Source organism: Mustela erminea, chromosome 10, assembly GCF_009829155.1.
Source record: "Mustela erminea isolate mMusErm1 chromosome 10, mMusErm1.Pri, whole genome shotgun sequence".
Taxonomy (NCBI): Eukaryota; Metazoa; Chordata; class Mammalia; order Carnivora; family Mustelidae; genus Mustela; species Mustela erminea.
The window spans coordinates 88,246,953-88,270,220 of record NC_045623.1 but is presented as its reverse complement, the minus strand read 5'-3'; the positions used below and the strand labels follow the sequence as shown (position 1 = coordinate 88,270,220).

The 23,268-nt window shown below is 39.4% G+C and overlaps 1 protein-coding gene across 16 annotated transcripts in view; it reads left to right on the top strand.

Moving 5' to 3' along the window:
* The window catches only part of EPB41 (erythrocyte membrane protein band 4.1), a 197,691-nt gene that overhangs the window by 165,668 nt on the left and 8,755 nt on the right, over positions 1 to 23,268 (top strand). For 8 of the 16 annotated variants that reach the window (XM_032360856.1, XM_032360839.1, XM_032360837.1 and 5 more), the window contains 3 exons: positions 14,456 to 14,905; positions 16,116 to 16,244; positions 23,165 to 23,266. In XM_032360856.1, coding sequence (XP_032216747.1) covers positions 14,456 to 14,905; positions 16,116 to 16,244; positions 23,165 to 23,266 — 681 coding nt within the window. The remainder of the gene's footprint in view (positions 1 to 14,455; positions 14,906 to 16,115; positions 16,245 to 23,164; positions 23,267 to 23,268) is intronic. The other 8 variants (XM_032360850.1, XM_032360847.1, XM_032360844.1 and 5 more) reach the window with 1 other exon arrangement.

The window sequence follows — 23,268 nt, the reverse complement described above, 5'->3', positions numbered from 1 at the left end:
TTCATTTTCCCCTAAGGAATAAAGAAACAATTCCCAAATTCATTTTCTCTTTAGTTTTTAGAGGTATCTAACAAACGTGGTAAAGAGCGTGAAATGATTTTTTACTCTGAAGTTTTGGTACACCTCAGTGTTTCAAACAGTTGTATAAATTTAAGGTTGGGAATCTAAGGAAAACATTTTAGAAGGGTTCCTTGTTCTAAATAAAGAGATTTCCCTAAGAGGATTCCCCCCCGATTTGGGGCCTATTAGGACAGTATTGACCAATAAGTCAGAATAAAATGAATTTATATCCTTTTGGGAGTGTCTTTGCTTCCTGGTTGACCTGGTCATGATTGTGTTCTGAAGAAGTTCTTGGTCTATGTTTAGCTTTGGGAGGTGCTTTCTAATAAATCCGTAAATTTACGTTCCTTTCCATTCTCTGGGCCAGGATGCTTTAGCTCTGATACTAGGCTGAATAAATTGTTTATCCCTTAGCAGTTCAGCAAGATATTTAAGCCTAAAGAAATCTGCTAAGAACTTCTCTTTTGGAACGTTTTCTTTGATATTTTTCTCACGTTATTTGTTGTTAATATGTAAATTTATCTTGAATAAATCTTATTGAAAATCTGATTCTGGGTGATAGTAGTCATTAAGGAAATAGGAGCCAGCAATGCAGTATATAGATCCACTCAAAAAAGAAAAAAAAAAGGTGGGGGGAGGAAAAAAAGGGAGAAGAAACTTCTGCGTCAGGGGATTAGCAAAAAAACATATCAAACATCATCAGTCTTTCTTGAAAAGTTCCCTTGTTTTTCCACGTTTTCACTCTTCTCTATGTCCCAGTAATTGTCTTTTGCTCAGTCCTAAAGCAGACATAACCTTGACATGTGTTCAGTTCTTGGAATATTAATGTTTTAAAATCAGCTTGGAACTCATTTGACTTATTTATACCAAGTGTTATAAATAACTTTTTTCTAACCATCTTAATCAGTCACTGCAACACATGTAATTGTCGCATCTGTTAGAAGCATTTTTAATATGCTGAGTTTGTCTTTTGTTTTTTTATAAAGCACGCTACAAATTAGTGGTTATTAATCATCCAGTATTGCCACTGTGATCGTAGTGAAGAGTGAAGAATGGAGTGGGTGTGGATATGTGGGTGTGAGGAGAGCGTTCTCCTATAATATGGAATTAACAGAAGGTATACTGCTTTATTCACTTCACCTCTGGTAAACCTTATCTCTTATGTTAGTTCTAGATTCTATTGTATCACCCAGGTAATTACTTAAAACCAACACTCTACATTTTGAAGTGGTCTGTTTACTAGCTCAAAGTATGTACTTCATGGCTGTGTCTGAGTAGTATAAAATTTTGAAGAGTTTCTTCAAAGCCATGTTCTTTTTAGGAACTTGTTGAAAATGTTACAATGGAAAGTCATTTTCATTATTATAGGATTTTTCAGGAAGAGAAGATACAGCTAGTTAGTATCTAATAAGAGTTTCCTGTTGTACTTAGTTCTGTGGATTCAAAATGTTATTTTCTAGGTATTAAATTTTCTAGGTACTAAATTGGGCCATGATTTTTTTTTAAGTACTTATTATGTCTTTAATCATTTTTGGAATTGGGATTTCTGAGAAATCCTGCCAAATATATTTGTGTTCCATATTAAGTGATCAGAGTTTTTATACTGGTTATAATTCCTTCCTCTCTATCTCCATTTCTCTATCTTAGCCCTTCTTAGTATCTTGAAATAAAATTTACCAACCAAACGCTTCTGATCTCATAGACTTGTTTAGTATAACTTTTAATTTTGCTGAAAACTTTGACTTCTATAGCTCTATTCAGGTTTGAGAACACTCATTTGATCTGTGGAGTCCTTGCTGGTGAGTGCAGTATTAAGGCAAAATTTTCTATTACCTAATAGATAAAATTTTGCCTCAGGCACTGATTTTGAAGCTGTTGCTTTTACAGTCACCTTTTCTGGGGATAATCTAATAACAGCACTATTAAGGAAATTATAAAAACTATGTTTGAAGGATAATTGTCATTGACAAATTTCATTTGCTGGCATTTGCGAGAGGCTGCATTATGGAGTGATTTTCTTATAATAAGCAGTTTTACCAACTGTAATTTACTAAAGGCCAACATCTAAGTAAGCCCCTTAATCCAGATGTAATCTTTATATGCCAGAGAATAGCAAAGAACCATGAAAATGACTCAAGTTTTGTGGAGAAGCTAGCGAGCACTACAAGGGTGTATTTCTAGCTAGGGACCAATAACATACTAACTTTATTTTTAAAAAAAGAGTGGGGGCGGATATAGCCAAGAGAGAAACTTTAGAATGAAGAGAAATGCAAGATAAGGTATGGCACACTAGAGAGGAAAGATAGAATTTTTAATTCATCTTTTGCTAGCCACATGGTTACTCTGTTGTTAGTTTATCCCCATCCTGAGTGTTTGTGATTCTAATGTCCTTTTTCAAACTGTCAGCTGGCCTGAGTTTTCCACTGAAAGTGTACCAAAACTATTATTTATGAGGCTCTTGAGGGGTGTGGGGGGCTAGAGAATGATTTTCTTTTTGGTGAATTTTGTTCTTTCTTCATTCGTTTCCTTTTTTGGCTGAAGAATGGGCTATTGCTGCTTGACTTGTCATCTTTATGTGCTGTTTATACATGGCTTTTACAAAAGAAGCTATTACCACATCTGATTTATCTTTTATTGCAAGTGCCCATATAAAAGTATTTGTTTTAACAAATTTTTTTTAATCACCAGGTTGACATTCCTACTGATTATCATACAACCACAGGAAATACCAGTTATTACTAATTTTCAAAACAGGAATAAGATTACAAATATTGATACTAAATTAATGTATAAAGACATTTTTTTAGAGCTTCCCCCCAAGGCATTTAAAGCCGTTGTTTGCTGAAACATAAATTTCCCATGTTTTGTTAAAGAGAAAAATGTAGAAACAAAGCACTCGCAATTAACTGATCTAATCAGGATTGGGTTCTACATTTTTTAGTTTGCATGTTGCAGACCATTTGGGGGTATTACTTAAATAGACTGTTGATAAGTTAAGTGACTATAATATTTATTGTTTACTTTAGTAAAGAACCAGGAGCTGGACACTACTGCTGGGTATCTTCCTTCTGTGCTTAGCAAGATAACCTCGATTCCTGCTGGTTCTGTGGGCATTTGCGGTGCAAAGCATTTCTTACTGGGTTTGCGAAGCAAGGGTAATGTGCTCGGTGGGTGTATGTGTGTCTGTGCACAACCCTGTCCTTCAATCCCATTGCCTCCCTCTTCTCACTCCCTTTTTCTTATCGTATTTATTTTTTTGATTATATAAATCTTATTAAAAAGTCTAACGAGGGGCGCCTGGGTGGCTCAGTGGGTTAAGCCTCTGCCTTCGGCTCAGGTCACGATCCCAGGGTTCTGGGATCAAGCCCCACATCAGGTTCTCTGCTCAGCAGGGAAATGTGAAAACAAATGCTAGTTTAATAAATGTGGTAGATTTAGGGAAAGTGAGATTCTGGAAAGTGAGTATAGAGGTAGTATGTTAAATCATAGGCTCTTTTTACAGAAAATTTAATAATTTCAGGAAGCAAAATCTGTGTGTAGTAACATAGATATGATTTGGACTTAGAAATAGCAATAAATCTATTAAGTTTTAAATGATTGTAAATTTTGTGACTAATGAGAAATGTTTTTCCTAATTTTCTTTTTTTAGCAGATAGTATATATCTCAAAGCTAAAAAAAAAATGGCCTATCCAGTGTTTTTCATAAGGAGCTTGAATCAGGAATATTTATTAAATATTCTCATAGTGTACCTATTTTAATTCTTATATTCTGTCACAATTTCTTTCTTCAAAATTCTGTCTGGTGATATTCTCCAAAATATAAGGAGAGGGGCGCCTGGGTGGCTCAGTGGTTTAAAGCCTCTTCCTTCGGCTCAGGTCATGATCCCAGGGTCCTGGGATCGAGCCCCACATTGGGCTCTCTGCTCAGCAGAGAGCCTGCTTCCCCCATCTCTCTCTGCCTGCTTCTCTGCCTACTTGTGATCTCTGTCTGTCAAGTAAATGAATAAAATCTTTAAAAATAAATAAATAGGGGCGCCTGGGTGGCTCAGTGGGTTAAAGCCTCTGCCTTCGGCTCAGGTCATGGTCCCAGGGTCCTGGGATCAAGCCCCACATCAGGCTCTCTGCTCAGCAGGGAGCCTGCTTCCTCCTCTCTCTCTGTCTGACTCTCTGCCTACTTGTGATCTCTCTCTCTCTCTGTCAAATAAATAAATAAAATCTTTAAAAATAAATAAATAAATAAATAAATAAAATAAAATATAAGGAGAACCTGGCTGAGAACTTGCTAAGCCGAAAGGAAGACCAGCCTTAATTAAATATATAGGATTGGCCCACTTTGGGTGCTCAAGAAACACTTCCAAGTAGAGAGTAGATGTCTTTATTGCTCTGGTTCATGTTTCTTTGCAAAAGGAAGAATTTAAGAAATAGAGTACAAAGACAAATAGTGTCTAGTATTTGCCCATCACTTCACTGTGAACATCTGTACAGTGAACCCTCATAATAATCATAACAGCAATGCTCTTGCTTCTTCTCATAAAACAGAGTCTCAGAGCTTGAGAGGCCTGCCCAAGAACAAGCGGTTTTTAAGTGAAAGAACTGGAACCAGAACACAGGTCTTCGATGTTTCAGTCTGATGACATTCTGTCACACCACAGCTGTCTCCTAAGTTACTCAGTCCCCAAATGAAAATGTGGTAAACGTTACAGAGGGTGAATTAAGGAGAAGTTTGGAATTCATGAAACCCTAGTGATTTATGAAACTGGGTATTATGAAAATGGCTCTCAGAAAAGAGAACGGTTCTCTAAGATCCTGAAACCACTGATGGATTGATTTATTAATGCTGGAATCACTTTATCTTAAGTTAAATCCTCCAGGCTGAGTCCTACAGAATGTCCCAGAACCGGAAATAGGATCTCTCTTAGTGTATAGGATCCAGAAGATAAAGATGAGAAATGAGGCCTTGGTTGTGGTTGAGGCAGAGTTGTCATGGCTTTTGTTGGGCCCCAGGATGATCTGGTTTCTGGTATTAAAATCATTAAATAGGGGTTCCTGGGTGGCTCAGTCTGTTAAGGGTCTGACTCTTTTTTTTTTTTTTTAAATTAATTAATTAATTAATTATTTAAATTTGACAGAGCTCACAAGCAGGGAGAGAGGCAGGCAGAGAGAGAGGGGGAAGCAGGCTCCCCGCTGAGCAGAGAGCCCATGTGGGGCTCGATCCCAGGACCCTGGGATCACGACCTGAGCAGAAGGCAGAGGCTTTAACCCACTGAGCCACCCAGGCACCACAAGGGTCTGACTCTTGATCGCAGCTTAGGTCTTGATCTCAGGGTCATGAGTCCAAGTCATATATATATATATGTATATATATTACATAAATATATACTATATATTTATATATAAAATAAACATATAATATATTAAAAATAATAATAAAATAAAAAGCAAAAAACATTCAATAAAAGGATTTGAACTTTTTAGAAGAAAATAATTAGTAGTTTACATGTTTATTGGAGATATTTAGATCAGTAGCTTAAATTCCCATTAATTTAGTCAAACCTCACACACAACATCAAAAGAAAACTCGACTGATACCCAGAAGCAAACAAACCAAAAACACCTCATTATCAAACCAAATGACATTTTGTACCTCTAAGAATCATTCGAGCTTCATCAAAAAAAGTATTTGTGGTATTCTGTGGCTGAGTCCCTAAGAATATTTATGTCAGGGTCAAACCCTTGCTGATTTGGAGTAGAGTGTTTAAGACAGTTTAAGATGGTATTGGTAGGGGTACCTGGGTGGCTCAATGGGTTAAAGCCTCTGCCTTCAGCTCAGGTCATGCTCCCAGGGTCCACATCAGGCTCTCTGCTCAGCAGGGAACCTGCTTCCCTTCCTCTCTCTCTGCCTGCCTCTCTGCCTACTTGTGATATCTGTCTGTCAAATAAATGAATTAAATCTTTTTTAAAAAAAAAAAAGATGGTATTGGTAAAGTGGGTTAGACCAAGATAGTCATGCAATTTAGTGAGAGAATTTGTATTTTGGTCCGGCTGGACTATGAACATTTTTCTGCAGTTATTATTTGTGTTTCCTACTTCTCAGTTTCATCCATTCAATAAAATAAAATGTCAACTTAGCATATTAATGGCCCTCTCTTAAAATTTGTCTTTTTTTTAGTAAGTAAGAACACCCATATTTATTCATATTTGTCTATACTATCCATTAAACATGGATATATATGAAGATAAATTTTTCATAAGTATTTTAGAGATAGATCTTTGGAAACATTGAATAAAATATTAGGGAAAGGCATTTCTTTGCAAACTCAAAATTCAGCATATACTGATTCCCAGGCTCTCATTAGAAGTTATCTCTATAACTAACATGATTATTCTCTTCTTTCATTCAAAATTGTTCTGTCAGCTGTCTAATTCTGCTAGTATGGACTCAATAACATTATTGACTGGCATATTTTGATGCTTAATGTAACAGTATCATACCTGCGAATGCACCAAAAAATTAACAAGACACAGTAATTAAACTCGAGACCAGCTCTCGAGTTTAATTAATAAAAGTTGCCTTCTCCACAAGCTTCCATCATTGCCACCACCATAAGATATATTTATCTTGGGGCACCTGGGTGGCTCAGGGGTTAAAACCTCTGCCTTCGGCTCAGGTCATGGTCTCAGGGTCCTGGGATGGAGCCCTGCATTGGGCTCTCTGCTCAGCAGGGAGCCTGCTTCCTCCTCTCTCTCCGCCTGCCTCTCTGCCTACTTGTGATCTCTCTCTCTGTGTCAAATAAATAAATAGATTTTTTTTTTAAAAAAAGGTATATTTATCTTGTGTAGATATACTTAACTAACATCTGTACATATCACTGTCAAAATCTTCAACTAAATCTAAGTACGTAGGATCAGATCACTTCTTTCTTTCATCTATCCCCAAATCACCTAAAAGATGTTTTTCTTCTGAGATGGCTTTTAAACCATTTATTGAATTTGCTCAGTCATTCTGATGTTTTATACTTGATTCCAATAAAACAAGATTTAAGCCTGAGGTGCAAGGCACTCAGGCAAAAAAAAAAAAAGAAGAAGAAGAAGAAGAAGAAGAAGAAAGAAAGAAAAATATAAATCATTCCGACTGAAGTGTGATAGTGTTGATTTGTAGTATATATATCACTTAATCTAGAGTTACTGTTCAGATCAAGTTTTAGGAATCTTTGATCTTTAATATTTTATATTCCCAGTTGCTATCATGTCTGGCAGGAGAATGATAATTTTCTTTGCATGTCTTTACTGGTTTCAGAGCTATGTTCTCTAATAAGAAAATCTAGTAAGGAATTACATCACAGATACAACCATATTTTTATTCACATTCCTGAGACTAGTCCTGCCATTTTTAAATCAGAAGACATTAAACAAAATATAATGAAGCTACACCTTGAAGTTGAGCTATTTCTTTTCCACCCAGATACATTAAGTACACAGTCATTGACTTTGACTTTCAAAATCCACTTGATAAATTACTAAGGTTTTATATTATATATATAAAAGAGAATGTTTATATTAGTTACCAATCACTTACATTACTTAGCATTCTTTCTATTAACTACTTTTTCTTTTAGGAAATTATTTTAACGGGTTTTTTTTAGATTTTATTTATTTATTTGAGAGACTGAGAGATAGTGAGAGAGAGCATGAGTGGGGAGGAGAGGGAGAAGCAGGGAGCTCCACGAGGGGCTCGGCACAGTGCCTGACCCCATGACCCTGGTATCATGACCTGAGCCGAAGGCAGATGCTTAACCAACTGAGCCACCCAAGTGTCCCTATTTTTAACTGTTTTTAAATGTTTAGAGGACATTAAGGATTTATCAGCACTTTATAAATTGTTTACCAGATTCTTCAGGTTTTGTAGATTATTTCATTATGAAACCAGATACAAAAGCTTGCATAAGAAAATAATTAAATAACATTTTTATAACAAAAGTAATGCATACTCATTTAGAAAGGTTAAGAAATACAGAAAAACACAAAGAAAGAAATTAAGTTATTTGCAGTTCTTGGGGTGCCTGCCTGGCTCAGTCGGTAGAGCATGTGACTCTTGATCTCCGGGTTGTGAATTCAAGTCCCACGTTGGGCATGGAGTGTACTTAAAAAAATTTATTTGCACTTCTGCTACTACTACTGATATTTTAATATGCACTGAAATCTTCTTAATGTGTGTAGTTATACACAGGAAAATATTTTTAAATGGGTAAGAAATAAAGCATAGCACATTACCAAGGGGAGGGTATAGTCTTTGAAGTTAGCATTTTTGCCTTCTTCCCTCATTCCAACATTTGATTATGGTCCTGAGGTGAAAGTAGTTCCCTGAAATCACATGGCAAGGTGGCAGTGATACTGCTGTTCTTTACTTGGTCGTTATTGTATACCCAGGATTTTAATATATAGAAAGATAAAATGAGACAATAGCAGGTTCTTTTCTCGCTTCTAATACAGAAAGGAATTGCTTTTCTGTTGCCACCCAAAGGTAAAATCAGTCTTCACTAAAGCAGGAAACAGATGATCAAGTGTGTGTGGGAAAACTTACTATATGGTCCCTCCAGGAAAAAAAAAAAGTATATATATTTTTTCTTATGTGGCAAAATTTTAGGAAAGTTTTCAGGATTTATTTTCATTGTGATTCTTATAGGATAAGATAGTCTTTTAAGCATAACTGTGGTTCTTTCATTCGTCTGAGCTATAAATACCTTGCTTCAAAAATAACCTGAAGAGAAAAAGTCTTTGGATTGCATTTAATGGAGTGGCACTGCTCTTAATGATGTCTGGGATCTTTAAGTCAAGGGAAGAGGTAGTTTATAACTTGGAAGGGCACATACCTACCAGGGTTTGATGATCCTGAGACATAATCCTTCTAACTAAATACTCTTCAAGAGAAAACCATTAAAAAGAAAAATGTTTGGATTTTCCCCACCCAAAGAAAATACTTAATTATCATACTTAGCAGGTACCATTCACTTTTTAAATAAAATTGAAAACTTTCTAATAGTATTCTCAATTAAATATTTGTCTAACATTCTTGCTTTTCCTGTTCTTGAAACCAACTAGATAAGCTGGCTGTACTTTGTACAGGCAGCTGGTCTTACTGTTGTAGCATCTTTCTTCTTCTAGATCCCCCATCAGTCCAGATAAGCAACGTCTGAATTAACACCTTTGAATCACATTACGTCTCAATTTTGTCAGTTACTGTGGGAGGTTCAGACACAGTCCTATATTTGTTCATACCCTAACAAGATTCCTTTAAAGTTTCCAGGCCAATCTGGTATATGCTGTTGCGCAGAGTCTTATATAATCCAGTGGCCCTTCCTGATGGCCTTAGTTAAAGGCACAATGCTGTCAGTTAACATTCCTCACTTACCATTACTTGCCCAAGTTTGGGAGTTGTGTCATGGAGACTTTGTATCTTCTTTTTGCCTCCATCTTTTCTGGCCTTTCAGGCTTCTTATTTATTTATTTTTTTTTAGATTTTATTTATTTATTTGACAGAGAGATCACAAGTAGGCAGAGAGGCAGGCAGAGAGAGAGAGGAGGAAGCAGACTCCCCGCCAAGCAGAGAGCCCGATGCGGGACTCGATCCCAGGACCCTGAGATCATGACCCGAGCCGAAGGCAGCGGCTTAACCCACTGAGCCACCCAGGTGCCCCACAGCCTTCTTATTTTTAAAAGGATAGTGCTGGACACTGAAATCAGATTCTACTAAGAGGACTTCAGACAATCTCAGTACTTCTCAAAAGTATAGTAAGGTTTGATGCATTCTTTTGAACATAATAGGACATGTCCTCTGGTCTTACCTGAAACACTTTGTTGCCATGGAAGAAATGGGCTTTAGAATGAGAAACCAACTTGAGTTTAAACCCTAGCTCCATCACTTAACTAGCTGTGAGTTGCTTACCCTCTCTGTTTCTTCATCTCTATCTCTAAAGTAGAGGTCGTGACTACTTCATAGTGAAGTTGTGAAAAATTAAGTGAGGAAACATATTAAGGTGACTAGTGCACTATCTGGCATGTTGTGAACATGAATAATGTCACTTTTCCTCTTTACTGATGTAGGAGATAAAATCCTGGATGAGAGAGTGGGTCTGGTCAAGTGGACCACTTTTTACATTCTTTCCTTTTGTGTGTGTGTGGCGGGGTGGGGTACAGTGAGAAAGGGAGAGAATCTTAAAGAGGCACCACACCCAACTGATGAGGGGCTCGATCTCACAACACCAAGATCATGACCTGAGCCAAAGTCAAGAGTCAGATGCTTAACCAACTGAGCCGTCCAGGCACTCCCACTTTGTATGTTCTCTTTAAACGTGCCTTTTCAGTTTTTAAATAGCACAAGGCCAAGCAGAACTTCTCAAGTCACCTGGATTTATTGAATATACTTTCAGCAATGTTCAGTTTTTACTGAACATCTATTATGTGCCAAAAACTGAACAAGAGAGATACAGAACTAAGTAACATAAGAAATCCTTATCTCCACTACCCACCCTCACCCCCCCCACACACAAGAAACCCGCAGTCTAACAGGAAAGATGGATTACTAAACCAGTAATGACAAGGTACAATGGGAACAAAAGATACTATTCAGTATCTGCATACTCTAGGTAGTCGGGGGGAACTTCCAGAAATGACACTTGAGCCGAGCGTGGACTTTTCAGGCAGAAGGAACAATATTGACAATATTTACAAAGGCAGGGAGGCAAAAGAAAGCATGCTGTTCTAGAAACTGAATTAATGGAAAGAAGGGTATCTGTGGAGGTGTGGCAGGGTAAAGCTGGAGAGAGAGGTAGGAGTCATATTTTAAACTATTTTCTATGTCTTACTAAAGGGTCTGAACTTTAACCAGAGGCAGTGAAGAACCACTAAAGACTTTTAAGCGGCAAAATGGAATTCTCGATGTTTCATTTTAGAAATAAATACTTTAGGGGTGCCTGGGTGGCTCAGGTCATGAGCCCAGAGTCCCGGGATTGGGACTGAGCCCTGAGAGGGGTGCACCCACCTCTGTGGGGAGTCTGCTTCTCCCTCTGCCCCTCCCCTGGCTCGTGCTCTCTCTCTCTCTTACTGTCTCTCTAAAGATAAAATCTTAAAAAAAAAAAAATAGAAAGAAATACATTAGCAGCAGAGTAGAAGATCTGCTTAAGAAAAGTTTGAGGGGCGCCTGGGTGGCTCAGTTGTTAAGAGTCTGCTTTTGGCTCCAGTCATGATCCCAGGGTCCTGGGATCGAACCCCACATCGGGCTCCCTGCTCAGCGGGAAGTCTGCTTCTCCCTCTGTCACTCCTACTGCTTGTGTTCTTGTTCTCTCTCTCTCTCTCTCTCTCTGTCAAATAAATAAATAAGGTTTGAGATGAGAATGAAGGAAGGAAAAAAGCAAAGAAGAAAAACTATTTAGGGCATTAGCAGTAAGTGAGGCATTACAAGAGCCTGAATGAGGGTAGTAAACGTGGGAATAGAAACAGATAGATAAGGGCAATATTAAAATGGAATGGAAATGACTTGTGGTAATTCACGGTGGGTGTTGGATGAGTATAAGGAAGGCATTGAAGATGATTTCAGGATTCTGGCTTGGAAGACTGGACGGATGATGGTGCCGTTTACCAATATAACAGAAATGATGGAGGAAGTTGGGGTGGCAGGTCCAGGCGGCGGCAGAGATGAGTTTAGCTTGGGGCATATTGCATTCCATATGGCTGGGAAGATGTCCAGTAAGTAGTTGGCTGTGTCCAGATCTGGACAACAGAGCCAACTGGGAAGGTCGATTTAACCATATGTGAGAATGCTCTAAGTGATAATCTAACCCAACTGTTATTAATTTTCCTTTTCTTTCCAGTGACTAACATGTATTAAGTGGTCAAAAAATATTTGTTGAAGTGATGTTATGGCTGCAGCTTTTATCGGCGGTCTCCTCTGCACATGCTTTGAAACAAAAATTATTGCTTGATCTAGTTTTATTCAACAGTAGGCAACTTTGGGCCAGGTGTTCCTGGCCTAAGCTATGTTCAATTCACAAATGGCTTCTTGACGGCAGACCACCACATATCACTTGAGCAGACTGGTATAAAATTGGCTCTTAACTTGATTTTCTTAGGTACTTTCCTGGTTATAGATCAGCCCTCTCACTTGTGACAAAATTATTTGGAAAAGCCGTGAAGTTTTTCTCCATGTGAGTGAGTTTGTATATGCTATTCACAGTGTTAGAGCTAGCATATAACAATTTGAGAGAGTCTATTTGTTTATTACCAGCTGATCTATTTTTGAACAGCTCACAGCTTGGTCTGACTCAAAAGAAATGGTGAGAAAAGTGCCCTAGAAAGTAAGACAGTGCGTAAATAATAACTAATTTATTCTAGTAAATAAGGTCCTGGCATATTCTAGGTACTCAGAACTTTGGTTGAATTAAGTGCCTTTATATGGCACTTTAGAATTTACAAAGTGCTTTCACGTATATTGGTTTTTTTGATCTTCAGAACCCCATGAGTCAAACCAGGTATTTTTCTCATTTTAAGTATGAGGAAATTCACATATCCTTAGCAAGAATATTTTATGTATCTCTGATTTGTCTGCAGACAAAGACAGTTTCTGTTGTTTTCTCTCAATCCCATTTTTCATGCCATGTGTGATCATGTGATCTTCATAATCAGTCCATGAAAGACCTGCCTAATCTGAATTAAACTTGTACCACTCTGGGATGTTCTTGAGTTGATGGTTTCAAGATGGCTTAGAAGTATGGCCTGAAGTTCTTGAGTGCAGCACCTCTTTGCTTGACTTAATAGGGCACTGGTTTATATCCATCACAATGTAGGTTGGTTTGCAAGTCTAGGAGCAGCAGCAATTTTTTAAAAAATAAGAATACGTGTCTTGTGATTTGAGCAGTAATATGTGTACGTACAATCCAAGCATGTGTCATTGATTCCAGGAATACCTTTTGAAAAGAGCCCTTTTCTGTTAGTATGTTCGTAGGTGGTATGTAATATGGGAAGTTGATCTTGGCAAAATTTCAGGCCCACGTGGCTTTCTGGTGAGCACATGCACGTGTTTACCTTTCCTGACATTTAGCTTCTTCCTTAAGCCTGTTGGTTTTTCACCTGGCTCATATTCCTTTTTTACTCATGTGAATTCCTTCTCCTCTACTTAATAGAACCTTTCTTTAAACTTTAGGTTTATGTCCATCCATGGTGATGTTACCTTGTCATCCACATTCTCTTGGAAGTACTTATTTTAGGTCTGTTTTTTCTGTGGTGTAAGATACTTGATCCAGGAAGGAACTGTTTCCAGGACTTACTTCTTAGGTATGGCAATAGGTCATTCATCTGTGAAGAAATATATCTTGGGGTGCCTGGGTGGTTCATTTGGTTAAGCATCTGCCTTCATTTTAGGACACGATCTCAGAGTCCTGGGATAGAGCCCCCCATCGGGCTCTCTGCTCAGTGGGGAGTCTGCTTCTCCCTCTCCCTCTGCCCTTCTCCCCTGCTTGTATGCTCTATCTTGAATAAATGAATAAAAAATCTTCTTAAAAAGTGTGTCTCAGGGGCGCCTGGGTGGCTCAGTGGGTTAAGCTGCTGCCTTCGGCTCAGGTCATGATCTCAGGGTCCTGGGATCGAGTTCCGCGTCGGGCTCTCTGCTCAGCAGGTAGCCTGCTTCCTTCTCTCTCTCTGCCTGCCTCTCCATCTACTTGTGATTTCTCTCTGTCAAATAAATAAATAAATAAAATCTTTAAAAAAAAAAAAGTGTGTCTCAGCTGCTGGGTCACTTTTATTATGTTTACAAAGAAATCACTTTTTTTGATACTTAATTTCATGACAGTGGTTGGATTAAGTTTGTTCTGGGTGTATTCGATGTTTTAATCCCTGCCTTCCAAAGTCGAGACTTTAGTCTCTCTATCAGGGCCTAGTATGATATTTATGGTTTGGTGATATGAAACATTTTGCAACCTGATCAGGCTTCTGGAGAAGATGTTTGATTGGCTCATAAATCGCATTGTTCCCTGTGTATAGTAACAAGTTAGGTATTCAGGAATGGTAAAGTAACTCCTTTAAGTATGAAAACTATGTGTTATACATGGAAGATCATAGTAACACAAAGTGCTTGGTACTATGTGAGGCATATCAAAATTAGTTCTTAGGTTAACAGGGTTATAGAAATAAGACCATAATGAGGTTGGAACTGCTTAGACCACTAATATATTTATGAATGAAGAGCAGTTGTTCCTTTTGGCTACCTCAGGAGCTAAGATTCTTGGTTTATATTAATACTGATATTTTCAAGACCTCTTAAAAATCATTGTTGATTCTCAGAGTTCACTGTATTCCCTACTTATTCCTAACCTTCTTGCTTTTGTATGTGTTCATTCATTTGTAGAATATAAATGGCATTCGCACAGAGGAGGCGGCTGCCGTGGCAAAGGGGCCATCTACCAACCCTGACTCTGAATGGGATGGTCCCAAGCATTCAGTAATTCCTAGTAAGAGCCAAATGACCACCCCGTCGGAGTCTCCACAAAGCTTTGAGTTTGGCTCCCTGTCCATAAGCAGCAAGGAGACAGAAGAGAAGGAGCGGGGGGCAGCTGGCTATCTTGATGTTAAGGAAATACCGAGAGGCTCAAGTGGGGAATGTATAGGAATGGAGGAACAGGACAGTGCCTTAAACTTCTCAGTATCGCCAGCTTCCTCTCAGCTGCAACTTGGTGAAAAAAAGGCAGAGAGTAGTGAAGAACATGTTACACCAGGAGAGCCACTTGGAAAGCAAAATGGATCATTTCATGACTCTCGTGTGGGTAACCAGTTCCCCAGCCTCATTCGAAGTTTCCAGGTAGTAACCGATTCAGTGATGCAGGTCTAATGACTCACTCTGGGAGAGGGCCAGAATCTACTCTGTGGAGGTGGCGGTGGTGGTGGTGGTGAGGGCAGTCACCTCTCTGCTTTTTTCAGAATCAAAGAATAAATCAAACCCCTTGATTATTACAAATAAATTTATTCAGAGGAATTAACTCCATGGCCAGAAACGCTTTAACCCCTGATGACTTAAAACTCTTGGGGGTAAGTTCCATCTGCTTATCTTTATGAAGCTGGTGTGAGTGGGTTCCTCTTTTCTTTGCTCAAGTGTGGGCCATATACAGAGGTGAATTTCTGAGACTTTTATGGTGAAGAGCCATTAGTGTTCTGAGGCCATGCTCAAAATTTCAAATACTCTTCATTAGAAGAGGCAACTGATTTTTTTTTTTTTTTGAGATTTCAGACCCCAGATAATGATTTCTGTATTGCAGCCACATAGTACAGCCCACCACTCCCACTGACCCCACTCACAAGGGCTTCCATGCTCACAGGCACTAATCTCCTATGCTAAGGTGGGTGGCCACTTAACTTTATCACAATCAACTGGTAGTTTTAGGGTGATTTGTAGTCTTTGGCAAGGTGAGCTAATGGACAAGAAGCCTTCGATACTCCACTAATGTTCATTCTTCTGAAATTCTGAGATTAATCACCAGGTGGTGGTAGGAGTGATGATTTTCTTTCCAGTTTTCCAAATACTGTTCCTTCTCAATAAATCCAAAGCGAATGTCTGACATTGATTTGAAAGAAGTTAATGAATTCCAGGATAAAGTGTTCCAGTGCCATTGCTGTTTCATGTCCCATTTGTAGTTAGTGGAGGAAATGTGACTGATTTTCCTAATTGTAATGGCACAGTCACAAGGACAAACAAAAGTGACTGCTATTTGGCAAACAGTTTCATATTCTGAAGGTCAGTCTAAAGTGTTTTATATCACTGATCGTAACCGTCTGATCTTACAGCTTTCCATTAAGGATATGAAAATGATTACAGTAATGCTGTTTTTTAATATCCCTCATGATTTGACACTTGTCAAGGCTACTTGGAATAGTCTCCAAGGCTTGGGCAGAGATTGATCTAGCCCTTGGCTTGATTAGAGCTATCACTTTGATCAGATCAATGTCAGAAGATTAGTTCTTCGCAGCCTTCCGAAGACTCTGGTAACTAACTCTGTTTCTTTACTGCTTCACAGCCTCCCCTGGTGAAGACTCAGACCGTCACCATCTCAGATACTGCCAACGCTGTGAAAAGTGAAATCCCAACCAAAGATGTCCCTATTGTTCACACTGAGACCAAGACCATCACTTACGAGGCTGCCCAGGTAGGACATGATGTGCTGTTTCAGAAACAAAGACTGGAGTAAACACAATAGATAACCTTCTTTCTTTACAGAGTCTCTAATCATTTGCTGCAAATAAAACTAGGCTTTTCTGGCGTAATTCTTTTTAGAAGAGATTACTGATCTGAGAATGTCCCAAAGTACTTACTTCATTGAAAGCAAAGTTGTCTTGCATCTAACTGCTTATATCCCCCCAGTTCAGTGAGGGAAGGCAGTCATGGGCTTTGGGTCACACAAATCTGAGGTCAAGTTCCGGATCCTCCACTTACTCCAGTTACTACCAGTAACTGAATGTCTCTGAGCTTTGATTACCGCCCTCCAAACACCACCCACCCCCGTCCATGATGTTAGTATCGGCCTCATGATTTAATTCAAATTTTTAAAAAAATTTTAAAATATTTTATTTATTAGAGCACAAGCATGAGCAGAGGGAGGGACGACTCCCTGCTGAGCAGGAAGCCTGACTTGGGGATCAACCCAGGACCCCAGGATCATGACCTGAGCCAAAGGCCCCTGCCTCATGATTTTATTATGAAGATTGTATAAGATACATCACTGTATGGACTTGACTTGAGCATCATGCCTGAAAGTGTAAATAAGTAACAGCTATAATATAACTTATTATATTATATTGTATAACATGTAATTGGCTCAGTTGGAGGAGTGTGCAACTCTTGATCTTGGGGTTGTCAGTTCAAGGTCCACATTGGTTGTAGAGATTACTTAAAAATAAAATTTATAAATAAATAAATAAAAATTGGGGTGCCTGGGTGGCTCAGTGGGTTAAAGCCTCTGCCTTTGGCTCAGGTCATGGTCTCAGGGTCCTGGGATCAAGCCCCGCATTGGGCTCTCTGCCTATTTGTGATCTCTGTCTGTCAAATGAATAAATAAAATCTTTAAAAAATAAATAAATATATATAATTTTTAAAAATTATTAAAATGTATTATAATTAAATTTAAAATCACAAGAATTTAGGCATTTAAAATTTTTGTTTAAATAAAAATTTTGTTTACTTTCAGTAAAATTTCTCCTTCCTTATTGGTAATTTGAATGAGTTAAGAGTTGCTTTATGTTGAATTGTTTTTTTTTTTTTCCTTTTTTTAATTCATAGAATCCAAAAGTTAGAAAAAGTTTTCCCCCTATAAACTGATAAGCAAATATAAGCCAGTATTTGTTGAGCATTTATGTATTAGGCCAAAGAAATGAAAATTGGATGAAGAGTTAGACAATTTGAGATTATATGAAAGGCTCTTCCTCTGAGGCTAGTGTTGTCAGGAAAATCCTCTCTGAGGAGGCCACATTTTGGCCAGAGCCTGCACGGCAGGAACAAGGCAGCCATGTGAAGCTCTGCTGAGTGATTTCACCTAAATCCTTACGACTCATCTTCACACCGTGGACTGGAGGACCCTTTCAGGAACCGGCATCCCTTGCCAATTAAAAACATGTGCTTTGCAACTAGACAAATGGAACTTGTATCCTAGCTCAACCACATAACTAGCTGGATAACTTGAAACAAATCAGTAATCTCTTTCCCCTCTGTTTCTTTGGCTGTAAAATGGGGCTAGTATCATCCTCCATTGCAAGATCTGGGGGAGAATTTAGTGGAACGATGTCTGTACAGTGTTTGGTCCATTCACAGATGCTAAGTCACTGTTAGCATGCTACTCCCGTCTCTCTTGTGGTCTAGAGTGTGGCATTTGGTAAATAAGGGGGGGTTGCTTGAAGTGTTTTTTAGCAGTGGTAAGAAAGCAGCATCACTGAGGCTGTGATTTTTGGAAGATGATCCCTAAGGCTGTGTGCTGAATATTTTAAAGTAAGGTGATGCCTGGAGTCAGGGATATGACTAGAGCAAGTCTGGGGAGATGCTTATAAAGAACCAAGGGACACCTGGAGGAGATGAGAAGAAAGAGCTGGGGCAGGAGAGACCAAAACGAATGACTAGGACTTGGCAGTACAGGGGATTGAAGAAGGAAGGGATAGGAAATTACTTTAAGGTTGTGCACGTCATTAACCTGAGGATGTAAGAATTACTTTCATATGGTAGGAAACTCTCTAAATTGTTACCGCCATGGAAACAACCTAACTCGCCATCAGTAGGGAACAGGTTGAACAAATGATGATATACCCAGTTAGTATAATTCTGTGCAGCTCTTTAAAAAAGCTTCTAATGGGAATAATCTATGTGATAAATTAATAGATAAAAAAGCATAGTGGGGGGTGGCACCTGGGTGGCTCAGTCAGTTAGGCATCCACTCTTGGTTTCGGCTTAGGTTGTGATAGGATTGTGAGATCGAACCCTGCATCAGGCTCTGTGCTGAGGGGGGAGTCTGCTTGAGATTCTTTTCCTCCCTCTCCTTCTGCACCTCCCCATCCTCTCTCTCTCTAAAATAAATAAATCCTTAAAAAAAAAAAAGGCATGGTGGAATATGGTGTAGTAATACGCTGTTTATAGGAGGGAAAGAGGAAGCTTGTACATGAATATATTATCTCCGAATGAGTACTCAAAAAGAAAACCCAAAAAGCAGTGTTGGCCTCTGGTGAAGGGGACTGGGACTCCAGGACTGTGGTCAGGAGTGGAAAGGAGACTGACATTTCAGTTTTGAAGTGAATTTTGTAGCATATGCATGAAAGTTGTTAGGACGAAGCTGCCTACCAAAGCCCACATGGTTTGAGTGTAGACCCTGTAAAAAAGAGAAAAGGAGGCAGTCGTTTTAAAATGTACTCATGCGGGCACCTGGGTGGCTCAGTGGGTTAAAGCATCTGCCTTCGGCTCAGGTCATGACCCCAGGGTCCTGGGATCAAGCCCCACATCCGGCTCTCTGCTCAGCGGGGAGCCTGCCCCCCCCCCCCGCCTGCCTCTCTGCCTACTTGTGATCTCTGTCTGTCAAATAAATAAATAAAATCTTTTTTAAAAAAATGTACTCATGTATCAGGGAAGTGTAGAAGAAGCTTGATGTAGTAGGTAAATCAGGTGGGCTTTGGAGTTAGACAGTGATCTTAATTCCAACACTTGCTAGTTCTGTGACCTTTTGCAAGTCACTTAAACTCTTTGAACCTTAGTTTTCTCTTCTGAAAAATAACTTTATAAGGTTATTAAAATAAAGATAATATTTGCCTGGCATATAGTAGGTATTAAAAAATGGTAGCTATGACTGTATTATGTTGTTTCATATCTTAGTTCATTTTAACGGGGCTTAAGACAGTCAAACAAAATACACACGATGACTTCTTATTCATGCTAGATGGTAGAGCATAGCAGAGAAAGTACTGACTTTGGAATCGAATTTCCTGGGTTCAAACCAGCTCCATCATTTACTGATGTGCCATCAGGTTAATCTCTCCGTGCCTCATTGTCCTCATTTGTAAAATGAGACCAATGATAGTTCCACTCCATAGGGTTGTTGCAAGGAATAAGCTAATGTGCATTTCAAATTAAGTTGTCACCACCATGGAAACAAACTAAATGTCCATCACAGGGAACAAGTTAGATAAACTGTGGTACATCCAATGAAGGTAATTCTAAACAGCTGTGAAAAGCCTCTGATGGGAATAATCTGTAGGATAAACTGGTAAATAAAAAGGTGCAGTGCAGTATGGTGTAAATGAGGTCTAGAAAAATGTGCCTGGCATATAACAAACACCAGACAGTTATTTGCTATTGTGATTTATTTACCTATAACTATTTCTGCTCCTGTTTTTATTATCTTGCCAAACAGGTTAGCCCAGGAACTTTTTTTTTTTTTTTAAGTTATTCTACAGTTCCCATACTTTGGGGAACGTGTGAGAGGAGACAGGGAGCCAGAACAGGATTTTACTGTTTGTGTATATGTGCGTGTGTGCATGCTTGAGGTAAAGCTTATCTATATACGGGGATGTGTAGTTTTTAAGTATTCCATTTGATTGACTTTTTTTAAGTGATGCCTACTTTTTTTTTTTTTTTTTTTTAAGATTTTAAGCAGGTGGAGCACTAGGTAGAGGGAGAGGGAGAAGCAGGCTCTCCACAGAGCAGGGAGTCCCACCTGGGGCTCAATCCCGGGACCCTGCGTCATGACCTGAGCCCAAAGCAGACACTTAACCGAGTCACCCAGGTCCCCCCCATTTGATTGATTTTGACACATTTGTATATACCTGTGTAACCAACACACATTTGGGATAACTTCCATTGCCCCTGAAACTTTCTTCGTAGCCTTATTCTAGTTACTCTCTGCCCCTCCAGGCAGCCACTGCTTTGATTTCCATAACCACAGCTTAGGTTTGCCTGTTCTTGGACGCCATATATGTGGAAGTATCCAGTAGTACACTTTTGTGTCCCAACATGTTTTTCTTAGACTCATCCAAGTTATAAGAATCTGTAGTTTACTTTTTTATTGTTGTTGACTAGTATCCCATTATATGAGTGTAACACCATTTGTTTATCCTTTCCTTTGTTGATGGACACTTGAGCTGGTTCCGTTTGGAGCAAATGTGAATAAAGCTTCTGTGAACATTCATGTGCAAGTCATTGTAGACACGTGTTTTCACTTATCTTGGGTAAACACCTAAGAGTGAAATTGCTGGGCCCTAGGATAAATGGATGTTTAACTTTATAAACAACTGTCAAAGCCACAGCATCATTTTGAGGAAATATTGGTTACAGGGTCAAAGAAGAGAGTTCACATGTGGGAAGAGTGTAAGTCAGAAATCATAACAACATCTCGTCCATTTTCCACTTCTTCAGAGACAGCAGGGAATAAGGGAGTCAGTGGGAGGTAGGGAAATATGATAGACTCCGCATTTTAGTAGAGGTGGAGCTCTTCAAAAAGGTTTAGCCCTCCTGGCACACAAATTTCTTTTCTTTTTTTTTTTTCCAAGATTTTATTTATTTATTTGACAGAGAGAAATCACAAGTAGGCAGAGAGGCAGGCAGAGAGAGAGAGGAGGAAGCAGGCTCCCCGCCAAGCAGAGAACCCAATGCAGGACTCGATTCCAGGACACTGAGATCGTGACCTGAGCCGAAAGCAGAGGTTTAACTCACTGAGTAACCCAGGCACCCCAAATTTATATTCTTATAATGATGTAGAAAGTACTTTTACTTCTACAGACTGTTTAGATCTTCACAACAATGCCACAGTGGGGGCAGGGCCGAATTACAGAACTGGCTGTTACAAGTGAGAGGACTAAAGCTCAGAGAGTCAGAAGGGCTCGCCCAGGAGCCCATCGCTACTTATGTCTGAGCTGGGACCCAAACCTCCGTCTTCAGACAAGAATTGTCTTGCCCTAAATTCTAGTTCAAACACTGATTAGCTATAGAGCCTTGACCAATTATTTAACTTCTCTGGACCAACTCTACAGCAAGGATAGTAATAGTACCCACTTCAGATATTGGGAGGTAGAATTGAGTTGCATCCTGTGCTTGGCACATAGTAGGAGTACAATAAAGATTCCTTGAGTTTGAATCTAAAGTAGATAGGTGGGTCTTCACTGAAGAAAGTGTTAGTGAACTTGCCAGTCATCTAGCTGTCGTGATGCTAGCATGCATGTAAGGCTTTGGTGTCCCCATCCTGTCTCCTCTCTTTGGTCTAGATTCTTACCTGGAAAGGAACTCAGCCAGAGAATCTTTTCTTCCTAATTCTCTTCTGCTCCTCCTATCTCCCACCCCCACATATTGTAACATTTTGCCTCAGTGAAATGTGGTTCTGCTCAGAATAAGTTTGGAAGCCTCTGCTTATAATACAGATGACTTTATAAAGAGGGTAGGAAAAGATAGTAATGTAACACTTTTTTAACTGCAGGTTCTTTTTGAAAAGAACTACAATTCTCTAAATTTCTTCTGAGCCTGTGTACAATCCCGGAACCAACCGGTCATATATTCTAGCCAGCACATTGGTGCTGGGCAGCCCCCATCCTCCTACTCTAATTCTGTTTCCCTCCCAGTCATGGGACTGTCAGCAGCTCTGAATCCTGCTACCAGCCTAGTGGCTGCTGATAACCATCTCTCTTCCTTTTTGCTAATGTCCATTCTCAGCCTGATCATTATACAATCGTTTTGGTCATAATATGGCAACCTCTAGAGGAACAGGAAGTCACCCCAGCCCTTGTTCTCTGTATAGATTAGTTGCAAAGCCCAGCATTCTAAATACTTTAAAATACTCCCTAATCAGGATAGTCCATTCAGTAATAGTTTTGTTGTCAGAAATGTCACTGAGAGTATCATGTAGGTTTCCTCCATGGTGTTGTCTTAAAGGGACATTTCCTACCTCCTTGGTTCCAGGCTCTCCTCTCAGTCTTCAAAGAAGACAACCTAAGATTCCCTGGCCCCTTGAGCCCTGGCAAGGACATTTCCCGGTCCTTTCTGGAAAGTTCCACCCTATGATTCAAAACCTACCCACGCCTTAGCACACAAGAGTTCATACTTTTCCTGCCTTGGGTGGTGTGTAAAGAGTTTCTGGTTTGTAGAGTGGACAACTTCTACTTACAAGTTTTGAGTCCTTGAGCAAGTCATCTGCCTTCTCTGGGCCTGAGTTTTCTTACCAGGGAGTGCTAATCAGTTTCTGCCTTTACTAATTATTACACAGGGCTTGTGTGGGCATCAAAAAAGACAGTGTTTTGAAAGGCCATTGTGAACTCTAAAATGTTGTACACGCGTGGGTAGCCATTGCCACTCCTGTTGGACCTGTGGCTGTAGTCCTGCCTCCCCTTTCTGACCCGCTTCTGTCATTGACCTTGTGGTAGGGAAACTGACCCCATCCAGCATTCTTAGGAGGCTTGCTGCCAGGGGATTGTTTTCTTTATGAAGTGATCGCTGTAAGGGAATCAGGTTTTTGCTTTAGAATGTACAGCTGAAGAGTGAAGCCGCCTCCTACCACATTTGCCCATAGGCTTCCTGAGAGGCATGGTGATGAGTTGCATTTTTTTTCTGCAGACTGATGACAGCAATGGGGACTTGGACCCAGGAGTCCTGCTGACAGCTCAGACCATCACATCTGAGACCACAAGCAGCACAACCACAACTCAGATTACCAAGGT